Source organism: Schistocerca cancellata, chromosome 2 (assembly GCF_023864275.1).
Source record: "Schistocerca cancellata isolate TAMUIC-IGC-003103 chromosome 2, iqSchCanc2.1, whole genome shotgun sequence".
In the NCBI taxonomy this organism is placed as follows: domain Eukaryota; kingdom Metazoa; phylum Arthropoda; class Insecta; order Orthoptera; family Acrididae; genus Schistocerca; species Schistocerca cancellata.
Window position 1 is genome coordinate 829064509 of NC_064627.1, and position 15561 is coordinate 829080069.

General features: G+C 40.7%; 1 protein-coding gene across 1 annotated transcript in view; it reads left to right on the plus strand.

Moving 5' to 3' along the window:
• The window catches only part of LOC126148504 (U6 snRNA-associated Sm-like protein LSm3), a 52866-nt gene extending 47960 nt beyond the window's left edge, over positions 1-4906 (plus strand). Inside the window, exon 3 of the mRNA XM_049915761.1 lies at positions 4445-4906. Within this exon, the coding sequence (XP_049771718.1) occupies positions 4445-4621 (177 nt within the window). The 3' untranslated portion in view covers positions 4622-4906. The remainder of the gene's footprint in view (positions 1-4444) is intronic.
• The last annotated feature ends 10655 nt before the right edge of the window (positions 4907-15561 follow it).

Sequence of the window (15561 nt, forward strand, 5' to 3'; positions counted from 1 at the left end):
TGGGGACTTCAATGCCCACCACCCACTTTGGGGATCTCCACATCCTTGTCCACGTGGCTCACTCTTGCTAGACGTCTTCCACCAAGCGGATCTAGTTTGCCTCAACACTGGGGTCCCTACATTTTTGTCTGCCTCCACGACAAATTTATCTCATTTGAACCTTGCGGTCGGTACTGATCCGCTAGCTCGGCGCTTCGAATGGTTCGCCCTTGATGATACATACTCGAGTGACCACTTTCCATGTGTCCTTAGACTGCAGCCTCAACTGCCATATATGCGCCAGAGACGCTGGAAGTTTGCCCAGGCCGACTGGACACTTTTTTCGTCTCTAGCGACATTCGATGACCGTCACTTTCCCAGCGTCGACGATGAGGTCACACACATTACCAACGTTATTCTTACAGCTGCGGAACGTTCAATACCACGCACCTCCGAATTGCCCCGGCGCCCCCCAGTTTCTTGGTGGAACGAGGCATGCCGTGACGCAATATGTGAGCGGCGACGTGCTCTCTGCGTTTTCCGCCACCATCCTACTTTGGCCAACTGTATCTGCTATAAGCAGTTCCGAGCGCGATGCCGTCGTGTCATCCGCGATAGCAAGAAGGCAAGCTGGAAATTCTTTATTAGCTCATTTAACACCTTCACTCCCTCCTCGGAAGTTTGGAGTCGGCTTCGACGGTTTTCAGGCGCGCCTAGTTTCTCTCCGGTCTCTGGGCTCACTGTCGCGCATGATACATTAGTGGACCCCGTCGCAATATCTAACTCATTGGGTCAGCACTTTGCTGATATTTCGAGCTCTTCAAATTACCCGCCAGCGTTTCTCCCGAAGAAACGTGCAGCGGAAGTGCGACCTCTTGCTTTCTCCTCTCAAAATCGCGAAAGCTACAATACTGTTTTCTCCATGCGGGAACTCCAACATGCACTCTCTTCTTCTCGCTCCTCCGCCCCAGGACCGGATGGTATCCACGTCCAAATGTTGCTGCATTTATCAACCCATAGTCTGCGTTACCTCCTTCGCCTTTATAATTGTATTTGGACCGACAGTACTTTTCCCAGACGATGGTGGGAAGCTATCGTCGTTCCTGTTCTGAAACCTGGAAAGGACAAACATCTCCCATCTAGCTATCGCCCCATTTCTCTCACGAGTAGTGTCTGTAAGGTTTTGGAGCGTATGGTGAATTATCGTTTAGCTTGGTGGCTGGAATCCCGCAGTCTTTTAACACCTGCCCAATGCAGATTCCGAAAGCATCGTTCTGCAGTTGACCATCTTGTTGCTCTCTCCACTTATATCATGAATAATTTTCTCCGGAAACGCCAAACAGTAGCAATATTTTTTGATCTGGAGAGAGCATACGATACCTGTTGGAGGACAGGTATCCTCCGCACACTGTTCTCTTGGGGCTTTCGAGGTCGGCTGCCCCTTTTTCTTCGCGAATTTATGGCAGAGCGCACATTTAGGGTGCGGGTGAACACTACTCTCTCCCGTACTTCTCCCAAGAAAACGGGGTACCCCAGGGCTCCGTGCTGAGTATTTTACTGTTTGCCATTGCCATCAATCCAATTATGGATTGTCTCCTTCCTGATGTCTCGGGCTCCCTCTTTGTGGACGATTTTGCGATCTACTACAGCTCTCAACGGACCAGCCTTCTTGAACGACGTCTTCAAGGATGTCTCGATCGCCTCCACTCTTGGAGCATCGACACCGGCTTCCGTTTTTCTCCCAGTAAGACCGTTTGTGTTAATTTTTGGCGACGTAAGGAGTTTCTTCCGCCCTCCTTACATCTAGGTCCTGTCAACCTTCCATTTTCAGACGTCGCTAAATTCTTGGGTCTTATGTTTGTCAGAAAACTGTGCTGGTCCTCCCACGTTTCCTATCTTTCGGCTCGCTGTCTGCAATCCCTCAACACCCTCCGTGTCCTGAATGGTACCTCCTGGGGAGCGGATCGAGTGGTCCTTCTCCGCCTCTATCGCGCCTTAGTGCGCTCGAAATTGGACTATGGAAGCATAGTCTACTCCTCTGCTCGGCCGTCGATTCTTCGGTGTCTCAACTCTATCCACCACCGTGGATTACGTTTAGTGTCTGGAGCTTTTTACACTAGCCCTGTGGAAAGCCTTTATGCTGAGACTGCTGAACCTCCGCTGTCCAATCGGCGAGCAGTCCTTCTGAGTCGTTATGCTAGCCATCCGTCAACTGCTCCGTTCTCTTTCCTTCCGCTTTCCTAAAACCTTCTTGACAACTTGGGGTACAGCACCGCCTTGGCTCCGTCCCCGGATCTGCCTTCTCCGAGACCTGTGTCAATTTCCCAAGGATGGTACCCCTTCACTTGTTTATCGTCGGGCATTTGCTGTTCTATGTGCACAAATGACGGACGCCACATTTATTTACACCGACGGCTCAAAAACATCGTTAGGTGTAGGGCGTGCCTATATTGTTGGCGACACCCCAAATCGGCTGATACAGTACGTTATCTGCTCAGATTCTCTCAGCTCTCTCCTCAGTCTCCAAGCTCTTTACCCTGTGCACCCTCTGGTCCACCGGATTCAGGACTGTCTGCGCTTGCTCCACCTGGGGGGCGTCTCGGTGGCATTCCTCTGGCCCCTGGGACACGTTGGTATCTGCGGAAATGAGGCGGCCGATATTGCAGCCAAGGCTGCAGTCTCTCTTCTTCGGCCAGCTATTCAATCGATTCCCTTCGCCGATCTACGGAGCGTTTTATGTCGTCGTGTTGTTCATTTATGGCACGCGCATTGGTCGATACTTCCCCAAAATAAATTGCGGGACGTGAAACCTCTTCCTTGTGCTTGGACCTCTTCGTCCCGAACGCGTCGTCGGGAGGAGGTAATTTTAACTAGATTCCGGATAGGGCACTGTCTTTTTAGCCATCGACATTTTTAAGCCGCGATCCTCCCCCACTCTGTCCCCACTGCTCTCAGCTGTGGACGGTAAGACACCTTTTAATTGAGTGCCCTTATTTTAATCCGTTACGCGCCCGTCTACAGCTGTCGCCTGATATATCGTCAATTTTAGCAGATGACACACGCTCGGCCGATCTCGTTCTAGAGTTCATTAGTGCCAGTGAAATGACGTCAGTCATTTGAAGCTTTTTTTGGGACAACCAACCCCTTTCTATAGTGGATTTTTAAGCCTTCCTTCTGTTTTTAGTGTCTCCAATTTTATGACTTTTGTTCCCATTGCTGCTGGTTTCCATTTTCGGTTTTTTACTGTTTCCTAAGTCACAGACCGGGCGCTAATGACCATAGCAGTTTTGCGCCCTAAAAAACCAAACCAAACCAAAACAAAACAAAACAAAACAAAAAAATTTAGCATTGGAGGGCAGCGTGGAGGGTAAAAATCGTACAGGGAGACCAAGAGATGAATACACTAAGCAGATTCAGAAGGATGTAGGTTGCAGTAGGTACTGGGAGATGAAGGAGCTTGCACAGGATAGATTAGCATGGAGAGCTGCATCAAACCAGTCTCAGGACTGAAGACCACAACAACAACATCGCAAGTTTTAAATGCTCCCTGTTTCTTCTTCGGTTTTGTTGCAGTCTGTGCCTGACTATGACACCTGCTTAGCACTTTCATAGCTTTGTATTTCTGTTAATTGTAATATCGTAAGTGTTGTGACGCGCCGATCATTCAAAGTGCCACCGCGCAATTACGCGTGTCCTCTACATGCGGCGCTGTCTGCCAGCCATGCAGCAGCCACGCCACCTAAGCGGCCAGCCGGCCACCGTCCGCTAGACGTGGACTCAGTGCAGATTTGACCATTACCGTGTACACATGCCTTACGTGGTCTACTCGCTCTGTGATTTTACATGTATTGTGTCGTCTTTTGAAATAAGTGTTCAACTTGACGTTATAGCAGTAAGCTAGTTTTCTTGTGTACAAAGTATTATGATACAACAGATTTTTTCATGCTTGCTTAACATTTTGGACATTAAAAATATTTCATTAGTATTGCTAAACTTCGTTGGATTTAATGCTACAAAATCTCTGTCAAATAACACACTGACACAGGCTATTAAACAAAAATACTAAAATATTAAACAAAATACTAGTTTGTACATTTGGTAATGGAAAGTCTTGGTAGCATTAAATAATTTAGTAATAAAGGTAAAAGCTCACCGAACAGTGGAGGCATTGACTGTTTGAAAGGTGCATAAATAAAATTGGAAACTTTGCTAACTTTTGGATGAATCCTTTTTGGTCTGAAAGCTTCCTGTTTTGTTGGTGTGGCTCTCAGCAAGTCAACACCTCCACTGTTTGGCGAGTTGTTACCTTTATGCCTAAATGAATTAAAGTTCATAAGTATTTTCAGACAGTCTGTGCTTACAGAATGAATGCTTCACAATGAAAATTTATAGAAATTTTGTGTTACCGTATGTTGTGTCCAAGTGTTTTGACCCTCATGTCTTACATGAAAGTCATCTGTTTCAGGCTTATGATCAGCACCTCAATATGGTACTGGGTGAAGCGGAAGAAACTGTAACCACTGTGGAAATTGATGAAGAAACATATGAAGAAGTTTATAAGACAACAAAGCGGAACATTCCTATGTTGTTTGTTAGAGGTGATGGTGTAATTCTTGTATCCCCTTTGATAAGATCAGGTTAAACATTGGTGTATGCCTTGTATTGTGTTTGAGCAAATTATATGCCATGAACCTTATTGCCAAAATAAACAGATCGTATTGTTGTTACCAGAGTAAATTTCTAATGTATTTCAGTTCTCTGCATAGATATTCCAAAGACATAAATATGTATCATGAAAATTTCACACTGTCAAACTATTGCATACATTATGTAGTAATATTTTCTTTGTTACAGTGTAATTTGGAAGTATGTTCCTGAAAATGCAGATAATAAATAGTGTGTTGTATGATTGCACTTTTGCAAAATATTTTCATTGGTTGTTTAATTTTTGTAATAAATAACATATGTACCAGAAACATCACAGCTTTTGAGTTGTAATGTCTGGCATAAAATGACCCATTTAATTTTGCAAAGCATTGTGTAGTCTTCAAATTTACCTCTGTAAAACTTTTATGTTTATTCCAATTTAGATAAATAAACATGTCCAGTAAACTTTGAAAAATATAAAGGTGCTTTAACTACAGTTTTACTTAAAATATGTTACTACTACAAGTGCACATTCGTTCTTTTAAATCAGGTACTGGCAATTTCGTACACATCCACAATTAACACTGAGAACTGGACAGTTATGGTGTAGTTCAGCTGGCAGATACTGTGCTTCAAAGTTTTTCTGAATTTCGTGTAGCTAGTTCTACTGCACAGAAATTAAGTCATATCATCACATTTGAAAGAGTGTTCTGTTCTATGAAATACTGCAAAGAAACGTAGAATTACATCAGTGACTGTTTTATATTGAAATGAAAATGAGTTATTTTCACATAAAGAATCTCCCTCACCCCCTTTCCAAATGGGGGTAGAATTAGAAGCTGTTCGCACTATAAATAAAAGAGTTTGAAACTGTATTTTTTTTAATTAAAAACTGCTTAGTTACATTTATTTTAGTACAAAAAATTTCAAAGCATTTTGGAAAAAGAAGTCCTCTGCACATTCTTCACCATAGTAAATGCAATTTTTTCTTGCACTTTACCATAGCTCACCTTGCTTTGTTTTTCAGAAATCTTACATCTCCTGTGAGGCATTATGAATTTATCTTGCCGGGATCAATTTAGGTCATTGTCTTCAATTGAGGCTGTTTACAGGTAAAATGTTTTGAGTGGAAATTGATTCAACAAGATTTCCTGTGCTCATGAAAGCCTTTTCAAATTAAGTAATGAATTCAACACGATGTTTGCTACTAGGATTAAACATCTTATATGTTTTTGTTGTGGTCTTCATTCCTGAGACTGGTTTGATGCAGCTCTCCATGCTACTCTACCCTGTGCAAGCTTCATCATCTCCCAGAACTTACTGCAATCTACATCCTTCTGTATCTGTTTAGTGTGTTCATCTTTTGGTCTCCCTCTACGATTTTTACCCTCCACGCTGCCCTCCAATGCTAAATTTGTGATCCCTTGATGCCCCAGAACATGTCCTACCAACCGGTCCCTTCTTCTTGTCAAGTTGTGCCACAAACTCCTCTTCTCCCCAATTCTATTCTACCACCTCATTAGTTACGTCAACTACCCATCTAATCTTCAAGATTCTTCTGTAGCACCACATTTTGAAAACTTCTATTGTCTTCTTGTCCAAACTATTTATCGTCCATGTTTCACTTCCATACATGGCTACACTCCCTACAAATACTTTCAGAAACGACTTCCTGACACTTAAATCTATATTCGATGTTAACAAATTTCTCTTCTTCAGGAACGATTTCCTTGCCATTGCCAGTCTACATTTTATATCCTCTCTACTTCGACCATCAGTTATTTTGCTCCCCAAATAGCAAAACTCATCTACTACTTTAAGTGTTTCATTTCCTAATCTAATTCCCTCAGCATTGCCCGACTTAATTCGACTACATTCCATTATCCTCATTTTGCTTTTGTTGATGTTCATCTTATATCCTCCTTTCAAGACACTGTCCATTTCGTTCAACTGCTCTTCCTAGTCCTTTGCTGTCTCTGACAGAATTACAATGTCATAGGCGAACCTCAACGTTTCTATTTCTTCTCCATGGATTTTAATACCTACTCCGAATTTTTCTTTTGTTTCATTTACTGCTTGCTCAATATACAGATTGAATAACATCGGGGACAGGCTACAACCCTGTCTCACTCCCTTCCCAACCACTGCTTCCCTTTCATTCCCCTCGACTCTTATAACTGCCATCTGGTTTCTATACAAATTGTAAATAGCCTTTCGCTCCCTGTATTTTACCCCTGCCACCTTTAGAATTTGAAAGAGAGTATTCCAGTCAACATTGTCAAAAGATTTCTCTAAGTCTTCAAATGCTAGAAACGTATGTTTGCCTTTCCTTAATCTTTCGTCTAAGATAAGTCGTAAGGTCAATATTGCCTCACGTGTTCCAACATTTCTACGGAATCCAAACTGATATTCCCCAAGGTCGGCTTCTACTAGTTTTTCCATTCGTCTGTAAAGAATTCGCGTTAGTATTTTGCAGCTTTGACTTATTAAACTGATAGTTCAGTAATTTTCACATCTGTCAACAGCTGCTTTCTTTGGGATTGGAATTATTATATTCTTCTTGAAGTCTGAGGGTATTTAGCCTGTCTCATACGTCTTGCTCACCAGATGGTAGAGCATTGTCATGACTGGCTCTCCCAAGGCCGTCAGTAGTTCTAATGGAATGTTGTCTAATCCCGGGGCCTTGTTTCGACTCAGGTCTTTTAGTGCTCTGTCAAACTCTTCACGCAGTATCGTATCTCCCATTTCATCTTCATCTACATCCTCTTGCATTTCCATAATATTGTCCTCAAGTACATCGCCCTTGTATAGACCCTCTATATACTCCTTCCACCTTTCTGCTTTCCCTTCTTTGCTTACAACTGGTTTTCCATCTGAGCTCTTGATATTCATACAAGTGGTTCTCTTTTCTCCAAAGGTCTCTTTAATTTTTCTGTAGGCAGTATCTATCTTACCCCTAGTGAGATAAGCCTCTACATCCTTACATTTGTCCTTTAGCCATCCCTGCTTAGCCATTTTGCACTTCCTGTCAATCTTATTTTTGAAGCGTTTGTATTCCTTTTTTCCTGATTTGCCTCTTACATAGTGTGTATTAATTTTCAGTCAACATCATGATAATGTGAAAAAATCTTTCTTCCACCACTTTTTGTGCCTCGTCTCAAAAAGGGTAGTAAACCCATTAGCGGGTCACTGAGGTCCACACAAGCCCTGTTTTTATTAAAATCCAAACCAAAGGCGTGTTTCATCTTCTGTATTGTTCTTAGTTTTGTTCTTACATTGATATCCGATGCAGTTATTTGGTGTTTTGTCGTCCAAAGAAATTTTACAGACACCTAATGGTTTTGTCTACAAAATGAAAGTCATTTTTTTAATGAGCTTCTTCAGGTACTTAGATCTTTAGCTAGCCCTTTCTCTTTCTCAATACTGTAATGTAAGGGCATCTTGAAAATAAATACAAATTGTGTACTAGACAATAATCAATGCCCTTTGCACTGCAAATGACCTTCAAAAGTGTGGTGCGTGGCAACAAGGGGAACTTAAATGCCACAAAACAAGTAACACACAAAATTGTATGTATTCCTTTCCACCCAGTACGATTGATAGGTGCTGGCATCTGAGTTTTTTCATGGTAGTACAAGCACCACTGATTGCCACAGTACAGTGAACATGTATTAGAAAAATTGGCAAGAAAACATTAGGTTTAAACAATGCATAACAATGAAGGAAAAGCTGTCAAACTTACTAAAATACAGCGGACATTGTATCCCCACAGTCATTGTGTTTTGGCGTAACGAAGACGGTCTGTTATATGATTCATAGTTGCACCATTCTCTCGTAAACATCAAATAAGCAGGTGTAGCAGTGGGTTGTTGCTCCAAATAACGTAGCATGAGGTCAATGGATTCTGCTGCGTCACTGTGTGGCACCAACTCTCCTTTGTTGGCGTCAGGCTCATTGTCACTTCCATCACAGCAGTCTACTTCTTCCTAGTCTTGAGTCACAGCAGCAACTAAATCAGCGTCAGTAAGGTTCTCCACACATGCCCGATCCACTGCCACCCACTCATCTATGTCTCCTTCACTAGCTTCTTCATATCCAGGGATTGTCTGTACCATTTGTAATAGATTTTCCTCTTCATTTTCAACTAGGTTGTCCTGAAATTCAAGAGATGTAAACAGTTTTCTCCACGATTTTCTCAGAGTATTTTCTGAAATATTCAGCCATGCCTCAGCGGCCCAATAAACGACACCCTTTAAATTGGCATTTTTTACTTCATCCACTAAAGGAATGCTATCATCGTGGACCAGCATTCGTAAAAACTGTTTTCTGTAAGTCAGTTTTAATATTTGCAGTGCACACTGGTCCATCGGCTGTAGAAGTGGTGTAACATTCAGCGGCAAAAACTTCGCTGCAATTTCTCAATCACAGAATTCCTCAGTGCTGGGGTGAGATCGCGCATTATTAGTCAAAAGGATTGCATGGGGAGACAAATTATTTTCCTTAGAAAACTGTCGAACAGAGGGAACAAACTGGCCATGAAACCATTCTTTCAACAGCTTACCACCCATCCATGCTATTTTCTGGTTGCGATAATATACGGGTAGGGACTTCATGTTGCAGTTCTTAAAAGCTCCTGGGCTTAGCAGAGTTGCCGATTAGCATTAAAGACACCTTGTGATTACCAGCAGCATTGCTGCATGCTAATAAGGTCACACAATCTGTGCACATTTTAAAACCAGCAGCATGGTCTTCTGCTTTTGATGCCAGGCTTTTTGTTCGCAATGCCCTAAAATTAAGGCCAGTCTCATCAGCGTTATAAATTTCTTGGGGAGAATACTTTCCCTCTCTTTTTTCAAACTCACCCAAGTATTCCTTTGCTGCATCACAGTCAGAAGAAAGCTTCTCTCCAGTAATTGTTAGCTGACGGATTCCATGACGTTTTTTGAATCTGTCCAGCCAACCAGTACTCACACTAAAAGACTCATCACCATTCATTAACTTGTTCAGGTAAAGAGCCTTCTCCTGAACCAGTGCTCCACTTTCTCTTTTCTGCATAAACCAAAGGAAAAGAGCTTCATCCACGTAATCGTACGGGGACTGTTTCAAAGTCTGCCAAATTTCGAATATTTTTCTTGAAGACATTGCACAGATCTGTTCAAGCTTCACTCGGTTCTTCTTCCAATCACAAATGGTTGCGTTACCAAAACCCAGTTCCATTGCCAGTTTAGATACATTCTCACCATTGCCTATCCACTTCAAAGCATTCAGTTTTTCTTTGAGAGTTAATGTTGTATGTTTCCATTTACTCATGACAAAAGTACGTACACCATTACACCTGAACAAATACGATACAACTGTTACACATACCAGTGATCAATAACTAACATAACCAAGCGCTTAGCGAGCCAACTGGCAGATACTACAAAGGTCTCAACGATGCACAACAACAAGAGCAGGGAGTGAGAGTGAGCCATTGTTCCCATTTGTTACCATGGTGTACCTACTTATCTGCTTGGCATACTTCATTCTAGAAACTCTTCACCATAATTATGGCTAATCTGAACAAATCAGTAATCCGTACAAGGTCCATCCCAATTAGTTCGGATTAACGGGACACTACTGTATTTACGAAGCAGAGAAGTAACTGATGTAGGTCTTATGTCGTTTGTATTTTTGGAGTAAAATCCATGTGATGTAGGAGATACATCGCTGGTCTCCAAAGTGTTAAAATAATTCTGACGCAACTTGGAGTTAGTAGGGAAGAGAAAATATCAACTCATCATGTGATGATGACTTCATACAGCTGACTCTCCATTAGAGGAGTCATTGACAGGTGATGAAATAAGAGCTCCAATGTGTGTTGTACCAACATATGTGCTACACCTCGTTTATTCCTCTGTAAAGGCTATCAGTTCCTGTTACATTTTCATTCAGAAAACATTCTGAGGAAATCTTGTGGATAGCCATCATTGATTCACAGTTTTAACATTGATCGTGCATTACAAAATTAGCAAAATGTTTCTGCATATTTACTAAAAACAATACTTGAGCCAGTATATTCAATTAATTTTAGAATGACCATGCTGTACAATCACAAAGATTGACTTTTCTTTTAAAATAGTGTGTAATTATGGAGATAAAAGTATTGATTAATACAACTGGTCTCTGCCTGCTGTTGCTAGCATGTAGCAAGTACTAAAACTTTTGAATACCTTTGAAGAACTAGAACATACGTAAAATTATAATGATTGTTACTCTTCAGTTGTTTATTCTTTCCTTTACTTCAGGTAGTCAGTAATTTTTAAAAAAGAACACAAGTCTTTCTATAGCATATATGTCCTTCTTAGTGCAGGGGCAACTATCGGCTTCCAGTATGTATAGTCCTCATAAAAAGAAGAAAGGAACTATTGAAAAACAATGTCAATGAAAGAATTAGTCTAGTGTTGTTAGGCTTGTTTTGTTCTGGTCCCAGGTCGTTTACATATAGGAAGGGGAAAACTGCCAGATATTCATCACTGCATGCTTGAGTTGGAAAATCTCTGTTCCCTCTTCCACTTAAAATATGACAAAGGAAGGCATCCTCGATATCAGACAGTGCACTGTCACATTGCAGAGACAATATCCAGGTGCAACAATATCAGTGATTTCTCATTCACTTCTAAAACAGTGCGAGTCAGATCATTTATGAGAATTCTGCAACCCCTTACATGGAAACCCTCAAAATTGGGTGATTTTAATAATAATAATAAAATTCAGTTGTTTGTTAAAGAGAAACCATAAAAGTAGAAACACATTGCACTTTTCACTGGATAGATATTTTGATCTTCATTCTGAAATCAGGAGTACTAACTAGCATCAGGTGGCAGGAGTATATAGAGGGTCTATACAAGGGCGATATACTTGAGGGCAATATTATGGAGATGGAAGAGAACGTAGATGAAGGTGAAAGGGGAGATATGATACTGCGTGAACAGTTTGACAGAGCACTGAAAGATTTAAGTCAAAACAAGGCCTCAGGAGTAGACAACATTGCATTAGAACTACTGATAGCCTTCGGAGAGCCAGCCATGACAAAACTCTACCATCTGGTGAGCAAGATTATGAGACAGGCCAAATACCCTCAGAGTTCAAGAAGAATATAATTATAACAAATACCAAAGAAAGCAGGTGTTGACAGGTGTGAAAATTACCAAACTATCAGTTTAATAAGTCACGGCTGCAAAATACTAACATGAATTCTTTACAGACGAATGGAAAAAACTGGTAGAAGTTAATCTTGGGGACAATCAGTTTGTATTCCATAGAAACGTTGGAACACGTGAGGCAATACTGACCCTACAACTTATCTTAGAAGATAGATAAAGGAAAGGCAAACCTACATTTCTGGCATTTGTAGACTGAGAGAAAACTTTTGACAATATTGATTGGAAGACTCTTTCAAATTCTGAAGGTGGCAGGGGTCAAATACAGGGAGCAAAAGGCTATTTACAATTTGTACAGAAACCAGGTGGCATTTATAAGAGTCGAGGGGCATGAAAGGGAAGCATTGGTTGGGAAGGGAGTGAGACAGGGTTGTAGCCTATCCCTGATGTTATTCAGTTTGTATATTGATATATTGAGCAAGCAGTAAAGGAAACAACAGAAAAATTTGGAGTAGGAATTAAAATTTATGGAGAAGAAATAAAAACTTTGAGGTTTGCCGACGGCATTATAATTCTGTCAGAAACAGCAAAGGACTTAGAAGAGCAGTTGAATGAATAGGACAGTATTTTGAAAGGAGGGATATAAGATAAACAAAAGCAAAACAAGGATAATGGAATGTAGTCTAATTAAATCGGGTGATGCTGAGGGAATCAGCTTAGGAAATGAGACACTTAAAGTAGTAGATGAGCTTTGCTGTTTGGGGAGCAAAATAACTGATGATGGTCAAAGTAGAAAGGATATAAAATGTAGACTGGCAATGGCAAGGAAAGTGTTTTTGAAGAAGAGAAATTTGGTAACATCAAGTGTCAGGAAGACTTTACTAAAAGTGTTTTTATGGAGTAGAATGAGCACTTTTTGCAACTCCCTCCTGTATTACATGTTTGGAAAGTAGGGGAAAGGTACTGGCAGCCGTGAAGCTGTGAGGGGCAGGTTGTGAGTCATACTTCAAGAGATCAGTAAGTGAAGTCACACACACATGCTGTGCTGAAGGCATAATATTTATTCCAGAAAGAGCTAATAAGACTGAGTGGAAGTAATTGGCAAGTTGTCGTATACAAGATTTCCGTATTTATTCCACCTCTGATACTAACTGTGACAGCACCTACAGTTACTAATGTCCAAGTTCCAGGAGGAATGGTCAGTATTGAGGGATATGACAGGAACGATCATTCAAACCAAAATACACTGAGGTAAAATAAAAAAATAAAATCGCAGTACCAAGGAGGAGTTGGGTGACATAAATGGAAGTCGGTAGGCATGTTTCTATATCTGAAAGATGATGTCTATTTAAATTTCATGCCAATCACCAGATCTGTCTCCAATCAAGCACACATGGGACGTCACCAGACCGCAACCCCAGCGTCATCTACAAATGACATTAACTGTTCCTATATTGACTGGCCAAGTGCAACAGGTGTGGGACTCCACCCCACAAAGTGATGTCCAGCACCTGTACAACACAATTTACGCACATTTGCGTGCTTGCATTCAACATTCTGGTGCTTACACTGGTTATTAATGTATTAGCATTTCACATTTGCAATGGCTTATCTCTTGCTTACAGTAACCTATGATCTTGCAAAATTAATCACTTAAATATGAGCCCTAGACAAATGTAGTCCCAGAGTTTCTTTACTCTACATTAATTATTTTTTAGTGTTGCAATTTTTTCTGTCAGTGTATCTCTAGTAAACATAAGCTCTAAAATGCTTACCTTAGGAAATGTGAGAACTTCATCTTCAGTACTGTGAAACAAACCCCTGCAATTACAACCTCTTTGCTTTCCATATTTTGAGAGGTGGTTAGTATAGACCAACATAAAAAAAAAATCAAGTGAACATGGGCTCTAAAGTGCATACCTTATGAGCTAACAGCATCTTAAATACTGTGAAACACACACCATCTACTGAAAAAGTGCTCGCAACTCTCAAGGTAAGCACTTCAGAGTCCTTGTTTATGGGAGATTCATTTGTTTTGGTCCATACTGCCACCTCCCAACATACAGAAAGCAGTGAGGTTGCAGAAGAAGACATCTGTTTCACAGTATCAGAGATGCAGTAGTGCTCTTAGCTCTTAAGGTATGCATTTTAGAGCCCATATTAACCAGACTTTTTTGCTCCTAATGAGCATTCCTCCTCAAACACTGTGTAGAAAGGCATATTGCAGCAGTGACTGGTAATTTATTTCCAAATCTGTCTTTCACCAAATACATAAGAGTCCCATCATAAATGGTTTTTCTGACTGTTGTTAAATAGTAGCAGTAAAGCATCCCCATCAGTCAGATTTAGGTTAGAAGGAAAAGTATAGTAACACACAATTAAAAGTGCTGACTCAGTTACAATGTTCAGAAATAAGCAATTAGATGTACCACAGAAAGACTTTACAAAGGGCGCACAGTAAATTAGAAATTTAATTCTTTCTTAAAAGTATTCTTACAACATTATAAACCCATTTTTCTTTTGTAAAAAGTCAGTGACAATTATAGTGGAAGTCAAGAGATTATATGAAGTGCATATTGGACCTGCAGATAACATACAGGAATGCCAAAACTAGCAGTCAAAATAAAATAAAATAACTTCTCAAATATGTACAGTTGTTTGGCAATCTTCCTTTATAACTAAGAGAAATGGTGGCTCACATCTAGAATTAAAGTACCTTATGCTAGGAAGAGAGTTTTGTGTAATATAGAAGGCTACATCTACAAGCAATATTATAAAATTCTTCACTATCTTATCAAAAAGGAAAAAAAAGCAATGCACTGCGCATAAAAAATTTCAAGAACGAAGCAAAGGCAGCTGGGGAGCATTGTTAGTCAAGAAGTGAGTACATTATGTATGGCAAATGGTATTCAGTTCCCTGATCATAGTCGTAGTGTAGCAGATGACGTTAACTTCTATTAATCTGTCACTAAATTCATTGAAATATTCCTAATGGTTGCTTAAAAAACAGGGCAGAAAAGAGGCCACTGATCAAACTTATCCTGACATCTGTTAATAAATATTATTATGGATTGTGTATCTTCTGCCTTTATGGTGGCATGAACTCTGCTGGGGTCACTTTCAATAGTATGTCGATATCCAGAGGTATGGCAGCCCATTCTTCCTCAAAAGCCGAAGAGAAGAGAGTGATGTTGGACGGTGGGGTCTGGAGTAAAGTAGACTTCTGATTCATCCCATAGGTGTCCCATTAGGTTCACGTTGCAACTCAAGGTAGGCCAATCCATTTAAAGTAAACTATTGTCTACAAAAAATTGCCTAACAGTTGCTGCTTTGACATGGTGCATTGTCATGCTGATACAATCAGTCATCATCTCCAAACTGTACACATTACAAAATGCTGTAAGCGGTGGTTATATACTTTAACATTTAGTGTTACCTTAAGTGCAGTACGGGAATCAGACGCTAACCACAAAAGCACCACCTCCTCTGGACTTCACTGTTGGCACTACATAATGGCAGGAAATGTCCCCCAGGCATTCTTCAAATGCAAACCCTTCCATCGGATTGCTGCAGTGTATAATGTAATCATAAGTCCAAATCACCTGTTTCCCATTGTCCTCTGCCCAGTGATGTCACTCTTGACACCACCTCAAGAGTCCTGTAGCATTGACTACAGAAGTGTGTGTCTTATGAGGAGCTGGTTGACCATTGTTTTTAAATTCCCTATACACAGTCTCTTTTTTTTTTTTTTTTTTTACGACAACCCTCCAGAACAGGGAACGGTCTCTGTACC